This window comes from Lichenostomus cassidix, chromosome 14 (genome assembly GCF_008360975.1).
Source record: "Lichenostomus cassidix isolate B80296 chromosome 14, HeHo_3.0, whole genome shotgun sequence".
Taxonomy (NCBI): Eukaryota; Metazoa; Chordata; class Aves; order Passeriformes; family Meliphagidae; genus Lichenostomus; species Lichenostomus cassidix.
In genome coordinates, this window is record NC_139495.1 from 5,710,755 (window position 1) to 5,730,603 (window position 19,849).

General features: G+C 48.0%; 1 protein-coding gene across 9 annotated transcripts in view; it reads left to right on the plus strand.

The window, feature by feature from the left end:
- The first annotated feature begins 1,543 nt into the window (after positions 1–1,543).
- Positions 1,544–19,849, plus strand: part of PDGFA (platelet derived growth factor subunit A) — an 83,875-nt gene continuing 65,569 nt past the window's right edge. For 3 of the 9 annotated variants that reach the window (XR_014855079.1, XR_014855080.1, XM_085074631.1), the window contains exons 1-5: positions 1,547–2,493; positions 3,651–3,747; positions 11,007–11,111; positions 13,181–13,368; positions 19,665–19,791. Coding sequence is in view for 4 of the 9 variants with exons in the window: in XM_085074631.1 (XP_084930757.1) it covers positions 2,431–2,493; positions 3,651–3,747; positions 11,007–11,111; positions 13,181–13,368; positions 19,665–19,791 (580 nt within the window). In the remaining 5 variants the exon portion in view is untranslated. Of the gene's footprint in view, positions 2,494–3,650; positions 3,748–11,006; positions 11,112–13,180; positions 13,369–19,664; positions 19,792–19,849 lie in introns of all 9 variants that reach the window. The other 6 variants (XR_014855083.1, XR_014855081.1, XR_014855082.1 and 3 more) reach the window with 3 other exon arrangements.

Below are 19,849 nucleotides of genomic sequence, written 5' to 3' on the forward strand. Positions count from 1 at the left end.
TTCTCCTTTTTAAAGTGCTTCCAAATCTTTTACATCTCTTTTCCTTTTCTCTCTTTTCAACCCCCACCTTCTTTTTCCCCCCTTGTGGTCCTGGAGACCACCCTGTAAGCCTACATGACATCATGAGAGAGAATTAAACGTACTTGAAAGGCCACTTCTGTTTTGGTGGGAACTTCTATGCAATTGCAAAGTGCCCATTAAAGCACAGGTTGTTTCCTAGAAGCATGTCCAAGCCAGTAGCGTGCAAACCCCTTCAGGGCTTCTAGAAAGCATTCGCTTTTGAAATGCTGAAGGAAATTCAGAGATGAAAGGATAAGTCTCCCTGGCTGTGCATTTACAGTCTATTGTCTTCCATGAAGGATAGTATCACTCCTCAGTTGTGTTATTGCAGTTAATCCACTTAAATGCTATTGGATTTTCAGATGAGCTGAATTCTTTGCATCTGCTATTAAGAACCTTTGTTTAGATGAGAAAGGGCTGTTATTTAAATCACAATGAGTTCAGGGAGATGTCAGGGTGCAGCAGGCACCTTGTGCCAATCCGCGCCGGGGGAACGGGGGCAATTTCTCGCTGGGGCGGCAAGGAGGGAGGATGCGAAGGGAACGCGAGCTTGTCCCCGCGGAGCGGCGGGGCCGATCGGGACCGGCTGCGGGGTTCGGGGCTAGCTGCGGGGTTCGGGACCGGCTGCAGGGTTCGGGGCTAGCTGCGGACTCCGGGTGCGGTTGCGGATGGTCGGTGCGGAGTGCGCGGGGCCGGGGCAGTTGCGGGGACCAGAGCGGGGTGCGGCGTCCAGGGCAATTGCAGGGGGCCGTCGCAGTTGCGGGGTGCGGGGGCAAGGTGCGGGGGGCCGGGGCAGTCGCAGGGGCTGGGTCCGGCTGCGGCGGAGCCCCGGGGCGCGGCGTCCCCGCGGCCGCGGCGGGGAGCCCCGCGCCCGCGCATGCCGCAGCCGGGTGCCGCAGGGCGGAGGGCTCCGCTGCCCCCCGCCCGCACCGCCCGCCCTTGCCTCCCGTGCAGTTTGGGGGTGCTTTTGTATTCCTCGAGGCTGTGCGTGCGTGCTGTCCTTCGCAATGAAGGCTGCGCTGCAACGGCGACGTTAAAACCCGCACACCACAGCCCTCCGCCGCTCTGCCCCTCCCCTTCTGCAAAAGGCAAGGCCCCCCCCCGCTAAAATAGAATAACGACGATAAGAAAGCGCACACACACGCACACACGATCGCTCCGTGGCCATGGCGATCCGCTCTGCCTTATGTAAAGGCAGAGCACACGGCCGAGCCCGCCAGGTTACACGGCGGCTGCTGCGCAGCAGCGCCCGCCCCCCCGCCCGGTGCCGCAGAGGGCCGGCGGCGGGGGCTGCCCCGCTCCCCCCGGCCCCTGCCCGCCGCCGGCTCCTTGTTTTCCCCTCTCAGTGGGCAGAGCCCCTGGCCCCGGAGCAGGCGCCGCAGCTGCCGGCACCCCCACGACTTGTTGTTGGTGGGTCTGGTGCCGGGAGTACCCGGGAGGAGGGGCGGGGGCGGCGCACGGCGGGGCGGGAGCGGTATATGCTGCTCCTCGCCGGGGCCACGCTCCAGACCGGCCACCGCTCCGGAGCGAGCCCCGAGCCTCCCTCTGCCTGGAGTTGCAGTTCGTCTCCGATCCCCTTGGGATTTAAACCTTCTTGCATATATATTTTTTTTTTTTTCTCCCCCTTCTTCCTCCTCCTCCTCCCGTCTTTTTCTCCCGTGCAAAGTGGAGCAGGAACTGCACCAAGGCAGCCCGCGAGATCCTGCAATACTGCTCCGATTTATCCCTGCTATTATTCCTAATTAATTATTATTTTTGACCTCGCCCCCGCCGGGGAGGGAAGCGGGACCATTCTCGACAAGAGAAACATTTCGCTCCGTATCAATAAAGATTTTTGATTTTTCCCCTCTCCGAGGAGGGGCCGGGTGGAGGGCAGGCACGGCGGGGGGGGCCGGCCCTCGGCGGAGAGCGCAGCCCCGCGGTCCCGGCGCGGCGCGGAGCGGCGGCCGCGGCGGGGGGAGGCGGCCCCAGCGCCGCCCGCGCGAGGGGGGCAGCCGCCCCAGACAGGTGATGGGCGTTTCGGCTGCGCTCCGGATCGACTCCTTGGGTTTCACTTTGGTCTGATCTAAGCAAATATGCAGAAGTACCGGCTGGTCTAGTCCTAAGAGCCAAGAGGAGCGAGCAAGAGCGGCAGAAGGGAGAGCAGCCACGCTCCCGTAGCGAGGGGAACGTACAAACAGCGGCCGCGCCGTCATTAAGCCACCGCCGCCCCGGGCAGCCCCGACCCACCCTGGATGCGGAGGACCCCCGAGCCACCCCGCTGCCTTTCCCCTGAGGGATGGTACTGAATTCCTGCGCGGCAGGAGCCGGCCTGCAGCCCCTCTCCATCAGCGTTGCCTTCCCTCCGTGTCTAAAGTGCACTAGACCGCGATGAGGACCTGGGCTTGCGTTTTGCTGATAGGTTTTGGCTACCTGTCCTTTACCTTCTCCGAGGTAGGTGAGAGCGGCTTCCTGCGCTGCCGGTCCCCGGGGCACGCCGCAGCCGGGGGTCTGGGCGAGCCGCGGCGGAGGGCAGCGGGGAGGGAGCGGGCTGCCCACCTGGGCTCCGCGGGCATCCCCGCGCTCCGGCCCCGCCGGGAGCGCTGCCCTGCCCCGGGCCCTGCGCGGCCGAGCCCGGGAGCAAGTTGCCATTTCATGCATGGCAGAAACGAAGGGGAATGACCGTGCATTCCGCGCCCGGGCTGCTGGCCGCCCTTAAAAATTAATATGTATATACCATATATTGTATATATAATAAATACAGGATAAAATATCCACGCCCCGCGGGTGCCAGCGGGCTGCGGCTGTGCGGAAGCCGAGGGTGCGCGGAGCCGGGCCGCCCCCGCGGCGCCCAGCGCTGCACACCGCGGCCGCGGGCACCGCCAGTGCCGCGGGCAGAACTTGGGTGAATCCCCCGCGCCCCAAAACGCCCCTGCCCGGTTTGTGAAGCTCCCCCGGAGCAGTCGGGAGCTCGCCCGCCCGCCCGCAGGGGACGGAGGGAGCGCGGAGCCGCGTCCCGGGGCTGCTACAGGTGGCCCCGGTCGGGGCGAGCGCGGTGCTCGGCGCTGCACGGCGGCCGTAACTTTTCCCGGGACCGGGTCTGCTTGGCACTGGGAGCCGCGACGTGGGCGCTGGTAGGATGGCGGCGACCCCGTGGGACGCTTCTCCTCCTCCTGCTGCTGCTGCCCGGGTCGGGGGAGCCCCGCGCCCTCGGGGGACTTGGCGCCCGCCCGGGCCAACTTGGGCAGCCGCTGTCCGGGGTGGGCTGCAGCCCCGAGCGGGGCTCAGGCTCGGGCTGCCGGCGCTGCCGGGCACACGCTGCCAGGCGGGGCCGTGCGGAGCTGCCGCCCCGCTGAGCCGTGGCGCAGTCGGGCGGGCGGCGCGCAGCCCCCGCGGGCGCGCAGGCGGGGGCGGCGGGAGCGCTCCGGCGCCCCGCGGAGCGGTGTTGGGGGGGTGCGCGCGTGGATTTTCCCCCCGCTTCATCCCCACGTGTCCCGCAAACGCCCCGCACCCTCCCCGGCGATCCCCCAGCCGCGGCGCTCCGCACGCCCGGCGCTGCGGTCGCGCCTGGCGGGACTGCGCGGTGACCCGCGGTGTGTGTGTCTTTGAAGGAGGCCGAGATCCCGCAAGAGCTCATCGAGCGGCTGGCGCACAGCGAGATCCACAGCATCCGCGACTTGCAGCGCCTCCTGGAGATTGACTCCGTAGGTAAATTAGTCCCGTCCTCCTTCCTTCCGCGCCGTCGGCCGCCGCCGCCCCGGGGGGAGGCTCCGCACCCCGCGCTGCCCGCACCCCGCTCCGCACCTCGCCCGGCGCGCCGTGCGGATCGGCCCGAGAGCCGGGCGGCCCTGGCAATGTGTCACTGGGAGGCGGCGGCCAAGGGGCCGAGCGGGAATTAAAACTTCGTGGGGTTCAGGGTGGAGAGGGACCTTGTGACCCCCCAGTGTTTTCAGAGCTCTCTCCGTCTCGCGGCGGAGAAGAATTGCCGTAAGGTTTGTTGTTGGTCTTGCATTGCTCTGTTATCTTTGAACTACTGTCCTAGAGGTATTTAAAATATTTGAAACAATATTTATGAATGAAGTAATGTCTCTTCAAGCGCTGGGCTTTATTAAAAGGAAAATAAACCGTCCACGCTGACTTTAAACAGGAACCTGCATATGAAGCTCACTCTGAAAAATACACTTTTTTTCCCCAAAAAGAAAATAGTGCAGGGTTATTTTCTGCATCATTAGGCATGCAAATGGGTGTAGTGAGAACGTGCAGTTTAACAGATCGTTGCAGCAGTAAATCAGGTCTAGAAGCACGGTATTGCTGGGTTCCTTATCGTTTGGTTTCACTTGATGCACTTTGTTCCTGGTGATTTCTTCCCTCAGTTGAGACAGAATAAACCCGGCACCTTTGATGTGCCCAGGGGAAGCCTGCATCTTGCTGAAGCACAAACATGGAGAAAAATGAATGAGTTCTTGCTTGCATTGGTACTGGGCCATCTCCTTTTAAACCATATGCTGTGTATTTTTGTAAAGGCTGTGCCAGGTTCAATCACCTTCATTCAGTGTTGCAGGATCTTTCTAGAGTTTAACTCACTGCTTTTTGTACAGTGCTCTATTAATGAGCAGGAATGCACTAGGAACGTATTTTACAGTCATAGCTTTCAATTTTCATGTGATTAGGGAGCAAATGTTTTCCCATTACACTGAAAATGGGAATATTTCTGTCTTGCACAACACTTTACCATAGAGGCTAATTACTAATTACCAGATTGGCATCAGTTTAGTGTTTTTGGAGAGCGGTGCTTCATCACTGTTGTTTATCACCGCAATTAAAGAAACTTTCACAACAGGGAAGGGGTATGCAGTTCATATTTCCCCACCAAAGGCTGTTTTGGACCAGACAAGTGCACTACTGCTAAAATCTTTTTCCAGTGAACTCAGTGGAGTTGGCTGCTGTTGCAGAAGGGCTGGATCTGAGCATTTTAAAATAGTGCATGCTGCTCCTGCCTTTGAGTCAGGGTTCTGTAGCTACCAGAATACATTATTTTTTCAAATACCTCAGCGTAACAAGCACATGCTTCATTTTTAAATACCACTTAGAAGGAGAGCAAAAGTTCACGTGGCTCCATTGCAAGAGAATTGGGCAGACAAGTGGGGCAACGACAGGATCTGAATAAATGGGTAGATGTAGCAGAGAAATTTATTTCAGAAAATAATCATTTACCTCGTGGCGAATATTAACCAGAGGATGCAAGACCAAAAATGGAAAAGGTCAGCCACAAGTTTACCCATTTCATTTTGCTGTTTTCTTGCAATTTGTCAGTTTAGAAACCATTAGAGAAACAAGAGACATAAATATTTTACTATTTCACCATGAAACAGTAATTCCTTAAGACATGAACTCAAACAGTATTAAAAAATAAAACCAAAATATTCAGCTTTTCACCCACTCTTGCTTGTGTGAGTGCTCCTTTTGTGAGTGCTAAGCTGAGCTACACAGGCATGGTTGGGTTTTCATGGAGTAGCCTGTCTTTACTACCCACAATTGCTTTTCCTGGGCACAGTCCTGCAGGCTTTACTGTCATGAGTAATTCTTACTAAAGCCTTATCAGAGTGACTAATCGAGTATTGAAATTGCCACGCTTTGCTCAGTAAACAGGATCAGGCCTGTTTACTATATTTAGTGTTAGCTTGAATTAGCAAATCAAATGTTTTCTCGTTGTCCCTGGTAGGATGATATTTCTGAAATGCGTTTCCTTAGGGCTGCAATTGCCTTTAGGGAGCAGCCAGTTCAGTGAGGGCTTTTACAGTAGGTATATTTCTCTTTTGTAGCTCGTACTCATTTTAAACTGAGGCTCAGAACAAAATCACTCCAAGTGACTATTCTCTCCCTCGTTATAGTGCATGGTATTGCCAGTCCTTCTGCATGTGAGTAGCCCTGTTTAAACTCAGTGGGTGGACTTGAGAATTAAGAATGATCTTGTAGGCTAAGAGTTTGCAGGATCAGGCATGCATGAAGAAAATGTCTGATATTCCTGAGTAACAAGGCGGAATCTGTGGAAAATGAAGGAAGAACAGTCATTTTCTCTCCTGCAATGCAAAACATACATTTTTAATTGGAAAAGTAAGTTTTGTAAGTCAGAGTGGGCAGGTTTTTCTTCTATTCTGACAGATTTGGTCTCTATATTGTAGCGCAGAGATGACTGATAACCCCCTTCATAAAATTAGAAACCACACCCCCAGACCATCTGGCATATTACTTAAAGAAAAACACTACCCAACATGGAGCTTATCATTGTATTCAAAAAAGAAAATCCAGGCCAGTTTGTCAGAGCCCAGTGCTGCATGTCCAACTCAGAGGGCCAAGACAGCATGAAAATTCCCTCTTTCTATCAGGAAATAGGGTCTTGTATTAATTTGCTGCGATTGGGATCCAGAGGCAGTGACAGAATTGCCTTGGCATGACAGAGAGCAGAGTCTGACCCTGTTTAAAGGAGAAAGCATGCACAGTCCCAGGAAGTAGGCAGCTCTAGCATGCAGAGTAGAGTTTTACTACGAACAGCCTCAATCCCCAAAACGGGGGCATTTCCTCTGTTCTGCCTGTGAAGTTCTCTTTGGCTCAGCAGCGTGGTTTTTCTCCTCGCGCTTCACCTCTCCCATCTGTCCTGTGGGAGGTAGGGTTCATTTCATCACCTATTATGTTTGCCTCCCGCTGGGAACAGATTTTCCCCAAGTTGTCTGCCTGCATGGGGAAAGGCAGGGCTGAGTGTGCCTCTTTGCATGGGTTAAGGGCATCCACCAGGGTCACCTTAGGCCATGTGAATTTAACGGCCTGTGATTAAGAACTAGCAGAGCAGCTTTTGTTAAGTGGAGAGATGTTCTAAATTAACTGTATACTTCCATGGAAAAAAGTGTTAGGCTGCTGCAGAGCTCAGTCTTTTGGAAAACGTGCTGTTGCCTCTGCAGCTATCGGTGTGGTGCTCAAGTAAAGGATGCTACAGTGCAATGTTTTGGCCTCCCTTGCACCTCTTACACATCAGGAGAGGCATCTTCCGTGTGTGGCCTGTGTTTTTCCTGAGATGAGGGAATACTCCTGCTTTACAGTTGGTAGATCACACCTAGCTAAAGGAAAAAAAAAACCTAAACAAAACAGGATCTTGCAGGCTTCTACTTATATTTCCTTTAATAGATCAAAGTTGAAAACTTAATGACATCTATCTCTGCAGTTGGATGTTAGAAGGGCATATTTTGCATCAGCCAAAATGAAGATCAAAAAAAACAGACTGATGTTGCCGTGGGCTTTCTGGCTCTAGGACCGATTTGTAAGACAGACCATTTCAGTTTATTGTACCTTACATTGAGTTCCTGAAAAAATGGAGGTAAATGAGAATTCCCTAAACTGCTGCTGTTGGTACTAGAGGTCTTGGATCTGTACTTTCTGGATGCACATCAAAGTGACATGTAGAAGGGTTTGCGTTAAGGCTGCATGTGTTGGAGGTTGTACCTCACATAAAATAGTTTGGGAAGAAGATGGAAATGCAGAAGTATAAATTGATAAATGTAAAATAGCAGTAATCCTAGGATGCTTTCCACATGCTTCTTGAGTGAGAAGAGTAATCATGTATTGGCAGAATGTCACAGGAACTCTGTGATTTATATTCCATGACCCAGTGGAAAATTGCCAATCTGACAAAAAAGAACAATTTCAGCTACACTAATGGATTGACCAAAGCTAATTGCAGGAGTTTTTATGCCCATCATTGATATGTTGTCAGTACATAAAAGATTACAGAGAAATTTCTTGATCGGCTGCCATGAAAACATTTTTTTATTATTAAAACGTTAAAAGAGAGCTGCACTGATCTGGCTCTGTGCAGCATCCTCCATCTTCACTTGGTGACGAGCAGTGTTTGAGTTCTAAACTAAGAACCGCCCGTTTCTAGGCTTTCTGCTCTAAGCCTCATTTTGTGAGGTGCTAAGCACCCATAAACTCCGATTTCCTTTGCTTAGAGCTTATCCTTACCCTGCAACTAAATCAGTACATTGGGGGGAAAACTGATACAAATTAAATAGCAGCCTTCCTTAAAGTCAAACTAGACAGTGCTTTTTGTACCATCATGGTTTTAATGAAATGAAAGTTTTCTGGCCAGAGCCAAGTGTGAGTTTCAAAGCTAACTTGGTGATTTTTCAGTCCTGCTTGGGCAAGACTCCTGTCAACTTCAACATTGCTTGAAGTGCTGTGATATTCCCATTGACTTCCCTGGGAAATGGAATTCTTTCCAAATGCCTGTGGGGGATCAGGGGGACACTAAGTGCCTTTATCATTGTAGTGTCTTCTGGCTCCAGCCATGATTCTATTTATTAAACCCAACGTGGATGATGTGTTGATAGAAATAATACAATTTGTGCTGCAGAATGCATTGAGGTTTGACTGGAACTTGTTCTGCAGTCTGCTGAGCTAGCTGTGTGGATCTCTTTTTGTAACCCTCACAGAGAGACATGAACTTAGGAAATTATACATAAGTGCTTAAGATATGTAGTGAGACAGTGAGATACTGTATAAGCCAGAGGCCTTCTTCACCTTAGAAATCAAATTATAAGCAACACATGCTCCTCGAGGTGTCATTTTGCCTTACAAACATGGTGATGGGGTATGGCTGACTGCAGCTGAGTCGAGCAGTTATATGTGAAAGCACATGGCTTAACATATTGGTTAGCTGATCATACCAGTCCTTTGGTTCTTACCAGTTCCTTTAAACCAGGCAGCAAGAGATCCTGCATGCCAGGAGGGAGCTGTGCCAGCGTGCTGAGTGTGGGATTAGGAGCTGTGGCCCAGCCCTGCCATAGTGCTGGCAGCACAGGCGGCTTCCCTTTCCAGCCTGATGCCTCTGCCCACCAAGCAGTTCGGATTAGAGGCATTAGTTTTGTGTTTAATCTCCTTTTAAACACTGTTTGCTTGTGGACGGAGATGCTTCTTGCTCCGAGCCTAGCGTGGATCTTAGGCTGAGCAGAATTCACGCTGCTTTCTTTTGAGTATCACTTCATTGCCTCAAATTGAGGGAGAGGCTGTGACAACTCCAAGCTGCCAAAAAGGAGGTCAGTATTAAGGTGTTGGGTGGCTGAGTGCTAGGAAACAGAAGAGGGCTGGAGGCACATCAGAACGGATCCTCATTTTGCATAACACCATTTGGGATCAGGTGGATGGCCTGGTGCCATTGGAATGGGATGTGGGAGACCTGGCTCCACTCCCCAGCTCAGTTGCAAACTTCCTGTGGGATCTCTGGCAAGCCATTTTATTTATACCACTGATGAGTTTTCTGGAGTATGGGGTGCAATAAAAGCAGAAATAAAACCCTTTAGTCATTGCTGTGTTACATGACAGGACTGGGACTGCAAATAAGGCCCAATACCAGCTAATTAGTCAGGTTCCAAAATTTCCCATCGAAATCTATGGGAAACAAGCACTGTGCATAGGAACTAGGAGCCAATTTATTTGGATAAATTGAGACTGTGAATTTCACAATGACTAATTTCATACAAGGATCTCTGTTCAGCTGATAAGGAGAATAGGCAGGAGCAGTGGGTGATCCTGGCACTATCTCTTGGACCTCCCATTTTATCTACTCTTAGCTACTTACAATAGCATTTTCCAAGAAGTGATGATAAAGCCTGAGATACAGAACTCTTCCTAAGGTGCTGGAGATCCTGCTGTCTTGATGTCTCACCTGGCTGTGCAGGTGATTTCACAAGCTGCATGTTCCTTAGGGCACAATTTCTTGGAGGGAGGAGAAAAGGAGTTGGTTGTTTTGCGGAGCAGAGTCCTGTGATGTGTGTTAGTAATAAAGCTGCGAATAAAACAAATTCCAGAGTTACAGTCTGTGTATACAGAACAAACTGGGAGCAGGGAGTGTGACAGTGCAGAAGATGGGAGTGTAGGGTGTTGGTGGCTTGCAGAGAGGGTAATTGAGTACTGTGTAATTCCCTTGTACATTTTTTTTAGAGCACGTCACAGTTTTCTTAGGAGCCAGCAGTGAAACCTGGAAACTCTTCAGTGATGTTGCAGAGGACACTGCAAGCAGCAGAGTGCTAAGCCCCTTAGTTTTGGTGTCCTGGGGTCTGTGTGCAGTTCTCTGTTTGGTTCCATCTTCCTGATCCCCCGTTTGCAGATTGAGTTTGTGGTTTTCAGACCCCACGGCATGGGATATGACCTGAACTGCTTCGCTTAACAAACCCAAATAGTTGGAGCAGTTATTTTGTTGTTTTTTATGATAAATGAAATGCCAAGTTTTCCATCTTTGCTTTTTCTCATGGCCCTTTAACCCATGTGGTAGGCTTATTTAGGGAACAAGACAAGCCTGGATCCAGTCCCAGAGTTTGCAGTAGCTTCAGATGCCCCTCCAAAGGTTAGGATACTTCACAGGGGATTTGTTCTGCAACAGAGAGGCTAAAAGGAAACCCATGCTAGTTACTTTTTGCTTTTGATTCTGTCCTAGTACTGCCCTGAAAACCAAGCAACAGAAAATTTACAGAGGCAGCATTGTTGCTGTTTGGTCTAATACCATATTTTCTACTGTAGCCTCATACCAGAACTTCAAAATGCTTGTAGGAAACATTTCACATTTGGGATTATTGTTCCTATTTCTACACCTTTCCAGTAAGAAAAGCCGTATTATGCCTTTCACATAAAAATGCAACTGTTTTACTTTAGATATGGTTCTCTGCCACAGTGTGTGCACTGTTTCTGGGGGCTTTCAGTAAAATGGATATTGGAATTAAATTGTGCATGGTTATACATGACATCAATGTCTGTGCCTTTCTTCCCTTCCTTATGCCCTTGCAATTGCTTTAACAGGGGTTACATTAGACTAATTGCAGCAGGATTTGCTCTTGTGCATATTTGTCCCTATGGAACAGCACTGTAGTGACACTGATGCCAAATAACATACCTGAGGTTTAATATTTTGTTTCCTGTTCTAGGATATGATGATGTTTCAGAAACAAACTTGAGATCTTACAGTGTTCATTCTGCTAAACATGTGCAAGAGAACCGTCCTGTGCCCATTCGCAGAAAAAGAAGCATTGGTAAGAAACAAGCTATTTGTACTTTGGGAGTGAAAGCAGAGGGGGTGCTTCTGGTCAGCCAAGCAGGACACTTCACTGGAAAAATGTGACATGCACAAAGGGAAAAAAGGGCCATTTCTAGCTTCTGCCTTTCTTTTTGCACAAAACGAGCCATTGCCTGAGAAGCTGTCTTCTGGAGGATGTCCATAGGAGACAGACATGCACAAATTCTTTACATTCACTTTCTTGTTGCAGCATGTTGGAAAGCTAGACCTCGGTTAGAAAATGCTGTGATATTCAATGTATAATTCATAGTGTGGGGAACAACTACAGCAGTGTGCTTTAAAAAACATCAACAGTTGGTAGAGTTTTCAGTACAGAAGCTCCACAAAAGGAAACAGCTTGACTCTTTATTCACAAGAAAAATACAGTTTATCCCAAAAATTAAAAGCCATTGATGGAAATGCTGGGGCATTGATTTTCATCACTGTGTAGGGCACCAGGCATGTTTACAGGGGATTTTATTCTTATTAATAACGATGGTGATCCAACAAAGCCCAGATACAAATTCAAAGAAATGCTCGAATAGGATTTATATGCAATGCTGGTTCACCTGATTAGGTGTGAGTGCTCCACCATTCCACCTGACCATGCAAAACATCCACAATCTCACCCACGGTGGGCAATTCAGTCTGTTTGTACTCAGAGCTGTGGTGGCACACAGAGCTAGCCCAGCTTGCTGTCAGCAGGGATTTGCAGTGTGAATTGGCAGGCGCTCCAGCACATTGGCTGCCTCGGGAGAGCAGCGGTTCTGAAACAGCCTGCGACGTTGGCACCTCACCCTGCAAGGTGCTGAATGCCTCCCCACCAGTCACTGGGAACTGGGTGTGCTCAGAGCTTGGGGGAGTTGCCAGCTATCTTGCAGTATTGGATCTGTTAATTTTCTTGGGTTCATGGCACTGGGGGCTGAGAATAGGAATTTACAGTCTATTTAGCCTGTTGAAATGCGTCTCTATCAAAACTAAGCCTAGATTTTCATGTTGCAGGCACAGGCTAGGCCTGAGCTTCTTGTACTTAAGAGCTAAGTGAAGAAGTGCAGGCAGTGTTCCAGTTCCCTGACACATCTAACCCAAAGCTATCACAAGCTTCCACTCTTAAGGCAAAAAAAGTAAAATCCCAGCTGTCTTTGGAGAACTTATCAGCAAACAACTTGTCCCTGCAATTGCTATTTTTTTCTGGACTGTTTTGAAATACCAGCTTGACTTCTTAAACATTCCCTAGGTTGATGACAATACATGGATCAAGGCAGCATCACACAGTAACACGGAGCTACTCTTTATAATCCTCTACAAGCTCACCTTACGTGAGCCTGCCAGGATATTGGTTTAGCTGTAGGTTTTTCAGTCATGCTGCTCTGGTGGTTTTGCCTCATTTGAGAAATAAAAAATTAAATAAAACCCACCATGTGCAAGGCTTTTATAACTTCAGAAGAAATGGCAGTTGCCCGTTGGAGTGGTAGATGAACCAGTCTCCCTGATGTGGGGATGTTAAAGTTCTGGAAGGGGAAACCCGAAGTCTCAAAAGTTTTGAGCTGGTGCAGGTTGTTTCCCAGCTGAGCCAATTTGGGTATGATCCAGATAATCCTCACTTTAACTTCTGAGTCTGCCTTCTGAGTTTAACTTCAGGTGTTGCATTTTTGTGGGGAGTATTTGTGTGCAGTGGTGACCCCAGTGCTGGAAAACAACAGCTGCTGTTGCACAGTCACTGTGAGGCTGTACTAGAGGGTCACTGCATGTGGAGGAGCCTCTGGCTTGCTGTCACTTGCAGAGAGCCAGGATTGCCTTATCTCATGGTATGTGCTCCGTGCTGTGTCGGGAGCCAGGCCACACTGGAAGCCCTCATTTTGGGGCTGGGCTTTGGGAGCGAGTCCAGCTCGTCCCCAGGGTAACACCACACTCAGCTGTAAGCAAACAGCTCTCAGCACTCAGCCAGTGGCCAGTGGGAGCTGGGAGCACCATGCCAGCCCAGCAGGTGCACGTGGGCGCTCTGAGCTGGGAGCTGCTCTGACTGGAGCTTTGCTGTGCCCGCAGAGGAGGCCATCCCGGCCGTGTGCAAGACCAGGACGGTGATCTACGAGATACCTCGGAGCCAGATCGACCCCACCTCGGCCAACTTCCTGATATGGCCGCCCTGCGTGGAGGTGAAGCGCTGCACCGGCTGCTGCAACACCAGCAGCGTCAAGTGCCAGCCCTCCCGGATACACCACAGGAGTGTCAAGGTGAGCTGCAGGGCCTGAAAGGCTTCTCCTCTGCCTAAAATCTCAGTTCATCCCCGTGCCTGTGCTGTGTGACCCAAATTTTGATGATCCATCCTCCTGCCCATAGGATCCGATAGAATGCCCCTCTCCATTTTGAGTGAGCAGATGGCCTTTTCAAATTATGTGGTCATTAGAAAATCTTGGGTTTGGATTTGATTTTCACAGGATTCCCTTTAGGTTTTCCCTCTTTTTTTCTTTTTTTTTTTTTGCAATGAAAATAAAGTTGATTGTGCCTTTCCCATGATCTTGCTCAGTACAGATCTTAAAGTTAAGAAGATAAAATGACTCAAGGGGCATTGGACTTTAAAAAATAAATAAATCACAGTATGGAATGCTGTTTTCTTAATTAAATATTATGCAGCCTAAATTGGGCTTTTATATTTGACAACATAACACTTTTTGATCTGAAAAAATGTGTTTCAAATTATCTTACCCCAGGGATAGAAGACTCAACAGCTTCATGCTGTATTTACTCATTAGACAAAATCCCTATTGCAACTTTCCAGTAAATATTATGTGAAATATTTATGTTCACTTGGCTTCACTGTGTTCTAATTTTTATCAGTATTTAAACAAGTACTGTTGATCTACATCTGTGTGTAAGAGATTAGACTTACACTTAGCATTCGTATTGTGAAGACTCGGAGTTCTTGTTGCCCTGAATTTCTTAAGAGCAGAATTAAAAAGAACCTCACCACATTCTTGAACATAAAATTCTAATTTCTGTAGTTGCAATGGTTTTCTTGAGAAAAGTGCTGTTCACCTAGTGCTGTATGTCGTAGAACAAAAACAAGGCACCTAAGTGATTTCATTGTTTTTCATACCTGCAGACATGTGTCTGGGCAGGATTTCTTTTTCTTTTCTGTTCCTGAACATCTGAAAAATATTTTCACATCCAAATAAGCTGGAGAAACATCTGAGATTCTGTCAGTGTTCCCCAAAATAATCATACTTTACACTTGCTTGCTGCCTTGCCTTTGTGGGATATGCTTTGCAGAAACAATTAAAAATGAGGTAAAAATTTGGATTAATGATTACTTGAGGGCTGAGAACAAACTGGGGAAGTTGGAGGACTGCAACTGTAAGCCTTTCTGAATTAGGAGCTAAACAGGCAAAGTGCCTCAGGGTTGTGATCCTCAGTGCTGTTTGGGTTTGATGAAGCTTCCAGTTAATTTTGTGCAGCAGTGAATACATAGAGCAGCTGGGTGTGCTCAGCAAGGAGCTGAGACGTGTTATGAGCTTGCTGTTGGTACCTGTGAGTGACACTGCAACCTTGTGCTTCTCTCCTAGCCCTGCAGGGATGGGGGAAGTGCTGGGTAGGAGATAAAGGGTCTTGGCTGTCAAATCCCCTGCTGCAGGGACACTGAGAGTTCCCTAAGAGCTGCAAACTCCTGGCAGCAGCTTTGCAGGGTGGCACTGCTGGGGCTGCTTCCCCAGCACACCACCACGTTGAAGGAATCTTAAGTCTCTCAGTCAGCCTGTTGTAGTGCTTTTAGATTTGCATTCATTTTTGTAGGGCACAAGCTAAAAGTAGGCTCAGCTGAGCAGCTGCTTTTCGTGGCTGTGTAAATATATTGCCACCAGCAATATCAATATACGTCAGCCAGCTTTGGAGGACATTTTTTTTCCAAGCTCCAAGACTGCTCCAAACAGTCATTAAGTAGCAGGGGAAAAAAAGGACAAGAGGTCAAGCAGGAACAGGATGTTCATTGTAAAGGTTGTAGGCTGACCCCACTGTCACACCAGAACTCTTAGAACAGAATCCATATTTATGCCCTCCAGAGTCAGATCCCCTTGTAGCTTTGATGTAATTGATGGTTTTCTGAGCCTTTTGCCAATCCTAAGTTTAGAGCTGAATGTCTGCTCATGCCATTAAGTAGCTGGCTCGGAGTGAGGGTCTCTGGAAAGGTGGGAGCGGTTTTGGAGAGCCTTCTCAGCTGCTCTGCAGCGCCGTTGGAAAGCCGGCTTGTGTTTTCCCCTGATGTCAGACTGCATAAAAGCTCTCTTTTGATGGAACACTGAAAAGGCTTTCCCCGCTTCCTCCTCATTGACAAGGTAGTGAGATCATAGCTGGCCCATTCACACTAGAAAAATGTTCATCCAGAAAGGTCAGCAAGTGGGTTTGCATCATCCAACAGGCGAAAGCAAAGGGTGTTTTCTTTGTCTCACTGAGGGCCACTGTAGTCAAGGTTAAGAGACGGCTGGGGCAGTGTGGGAGGAGCAGTGGAGGAGCTTGTGTTGGGGCATTTAATTCCTGGGACATGATTCAAAGGTTGGAGGGTTTGGGGATGTCCTTACTTTGTCTTCACTGAGCTCAGTGAAATTCCTTTAAAGGGGTTGTGGAATTGAAGCTGTGGGGAGGCTCTGGCTCGGTGGAACAGCTTCCCTGAAATGGATCTTCTGTGGTTTCTCTTTTTCCCTTTCTTGGGGTGGGTTTCATAAGTGAAAGGTGGGTTTGCCCTGCAGGGGGACAGAGTGAGCTCATGAGAGCACAGCCTCCTGGCCCTACACACATCTCTGTTCAGCAAACTGCACCTGCACAGCCCTGCAGAACTCACACTGAGGTGACGAGGCTGGCTAGGAGCTGCTTTTTGATGGGCAGGAAAGGATTGTATTTCTCTCCTTACAGAGGAATGGTGACAAGGATGGGTGAGTTAGGGGTGTTGGTGTCTGTTACAGAGAGATTTCCTCCTCTGTGTGCAATAGCATTTCAGTAACATCTGCAGAGTCTGTTGCCTCTGTCCAGTGAGTTCAAGTATTTACCAAATACCAGATCATCATTTATTTGGGGGTTCTGAACAAGAGTCTTCCTAAGAGGCCTTTTGAGCAGGATGTTTGTTCTTGGTGGGTTTGGTCACAGAAGCAGAAAACAATTAATATTAGGGAGCAAATCCTGCCTATACTGCTAATTCTGAATAGCCAGGCTGAACATTATGATTGTTTGCAGTCATGCTGGTATATAAATTAGGAAACAAGAGCTAAATGACTCCATCTACCTCAGCTTTGCCTCAGGTTGGCCTTGAGCAGAAGCTCTGCCAGCTTCAGCCATTTCTGCATATTCAATCTTGAGCTGATCTGGGGAATAGACTATAACCTAGTATATTCTTACAGTGCATTAATATGAAGGTGAGGTGCAGAGAAAAGGAGCTGGACACGAGGGAATGTGGGAACAGCTCCTCAGCTGTCACTGGGGAGTGGTTCAGAGGTTGGAATAGAATGCTGGAGTTCAGGATGAGTTGTTAAGCAGAGCCACCCAGCCTCAGAGCAGGTGGAAAAGGCCGTGTAGAACACATGGGATGTGTAGGTGAAATGGCTGTATGTTGTATTAGCAGGTTTAAGAACCCATTTCCATTAGGCCAGATATTTTTATCAGATTTTGTTGTCATTTTTACTTAACCACCACACTGTATTGCAGACTGTAGAGCCCAGTGTAGAATGTCTACACTGATGCAAGTATGGTGCCACTGATTATACACCATTTAAGCTAATCAGTTATTTCACTGTCTTGCTCTCAAAGAGTTTTTATATAGTAGTATTTTGTGGGTCTGGAGGGTTTGAGGATATTTATTTTTGTTGCATTAGAGACAAGTAAAAGGAGCTTGTTGCTTTGTTGAGGCCTGACCACCTCAAAGCACTGGGTAATACACTTGAGAAACTACAATATAAACTAAACACCAGGGAGAAAAATACAAAGAAGGAAAAAAGATTTGTACACAAGGCCAAATCCCATGCTGTTGGCACAGCCATCCCTGTTTATACCCACTGAAAATGTGACCTGCAGCCTTCATTGCTGTAGCTCAGCACTGTGTGTGGCAGCAGGTGTGAACAGGTGACAAACACAACAGCTTATCTGGTTTGTGCTGCTTCAGCTCCAAGATTTGCAACATCTTACAAAATGACATTCCTTTAGCTTGTGTAGCTTGAAGTAGGGCAGTGGAACGTGTGCTGGATTGTGTTGTAACTACAATACTAAAAACCAGCTTTAAATTGCTGCATAAATTCATTATGAGCCTCTACAAAGTATTATTGTTTCTGTTTTTTTTTTTTTTTTTTTACTGTTGTTTAATACCAAATAGCCACAGGAATTGCATATGTCTTCCAGTTTGTGAAACCAAGTGTAACAAGGACAGGCTTTTAAAAGCTTGATTACAGTTTATTTTTGTTGCATGTAATTTTCAATAAGACTGGTTTATTCTAACAGCTGTAATAAGGATGGCAGATCTGAAAGCTGTTTCATGATTGCTGGGTCCCTTTCTTTGTCTCTGATGATGGAGGTGTCTTAATTACTGTTTGTTTTCATAAATTTTAAGGATTAGTCATCGTTTGATGCCAGATGACTCAATTGTACCATACATTTTCAAATCATTGTGTTCAAAGGCTTGATGGAGCTGGGTTCTGATAGGAAATTTTGAAACATATTGCTTTGACCTATAGTTAGTCTTTCAGATAAAGTGTTCTGGTATGTCATGGCCACCTCTTAATCTGTTTACATGGAGATCTGACAGTTTCAGAAGATACCTTTTAATGCAGATACTTCAGTTATTGCATCTGTCTCTGTAGCTTTTGTTTGCTGGGTAAATGAAAATCATCTCCAGATCCTGTTGACACAAGGGGTGGTGACTGAAACGTGGATCTGAGCTCCTTGCTCTGTGAAAGCAAAGCAGATCTCCCATTGGTTTAAAAAGGCCAGGATTTTGCTCTAGCTTCTCTCACTGGCAGTCAGAGGCCTTTGATAGTTGTGACCCCAAAGCCAGAAGAGTGCTCTGGGAAGTGGGAATGTCATGGGTTTTTCCAGCCACCACACTCATTTTGTGACAGTCTTGTTCCAGTTTTGAAAGCGCAAAGGAATGATTTTCGCAGTGTGTAGATCGGTTTGGAGCATTGCATCCCCACCAAACACACAGGGAAACCATGGCTGGGAGTGTAATTGTGGATGCTTTATTTGGCAGTAACTGGAGCTTTGGGTTGGAGCAGCCTTTATGGCTTTGTCATGTAACTTATGTAGACAACCAGCCTCTGCTGTCCTGCTCCCTCATGTCTCCTACTTCAAGTGCATCCCTGTGGTTTGTAGTGGTCTTGTTTGGTGGGACAGCCACACCACAGTGCTCTTCTGTCAGATCATGAGCAGGTCTGTCAAGCCATGATTCCATTTCAGTGATTCCCATTTCAAGCAGGTGATCACCACCTATTCTGCAGTGTTGAACACAGTTGAGAACTAAACACTGTGGGTCTTACAAACTCTCTAGCACTCTCCTTGCCCACATTATGCCACAATCCCTTGCATGGCCCTGACCATCATGCCCATTACACTTAGCACAAGTCAGTGCCCAGCATCCCACAGGTGATTTCAGCACCCCAGAACCTCAGTGCTCCTGCTTTCTCTGCCATTCCTCCTCTCCTGGCTGCCAGCCTGTGGGTCAGGATGTCCATGTGTTCAGGATCCCTCTACCCCAACATCTTTCTGTTCTGTTTTGGTTTCCTTCAGATGAGAGATCTGCACGTAGCCAGAGCTGCTCCACATGAACCTTCCTCCCATCTCACCTTGCCCTCTAGAGTTTTTTTGTTTTAAGGATGCCAAAAGTGGAGCAGTGCAGCTGTGAACAGTTGGAAGGACTGGGGAGAAGTATTCTGTCTGCCAGATATCCACAATAAAGCCAAAGGCTGCACCCAGTGTAGGAGTGAGAGTTCCCTTGGATCTAAAAATTGTGCTCGAGAGCTGTTGTGATCAAACCCCAGGTTATTGCAGGGAGGGAGTAGGAGTGAGACTGTGCTTTCTAAGGTGATGTTCAGATCCTGGTTGTGTAGGGTTGAGCACTTTACATTCACAGGGCTCTGGAGACACCAATTTGTAAATATTGCAAACCAATCTAATGCCTTCACTGTCAGCCTTTAACAGCATGTACAGGAGATTGTGCTAAAGGTGGCAGTTTACAAGAACAACCACTGATTTGAATCTGTATAGAAGTTTATTGTGATACATGTGGAAACTGAGTTGCTTAAAACATCAAACCAAAATGAATGGGGAATTGTTTTATCTCTTGGGGGAAAGTTGTTTCAAACTGCTGAACTGGAATAAACAAATAGTCTGTGCAACAAATAGTTATACGATGCACAATTAAGATAAAAGATGATTAGTATGCTAACATTTTATATGGGTTTGGCTACGTTAAAAAATAGAGATATATAGTTATCTGTCTTCAGTTCTGAACTGTAACCATGTTGATGTGTCTCAGTACATCCCTCATCGTATTTTATAGGTGGCAAAAGTGGAATATGTTAGAAAAAAGCCAAAATTAAAAGAAGTTCTGGTGAGATTAGAAGAGCATATGGAATGCACCTGTACATCATCAAATACTAATTCAGATTATAGAGAAGAAGAAACTGGTATGTTTTCCTTTTATTTTTGCATTAATGCTGATTTCATATGGACCTTATTTTTATA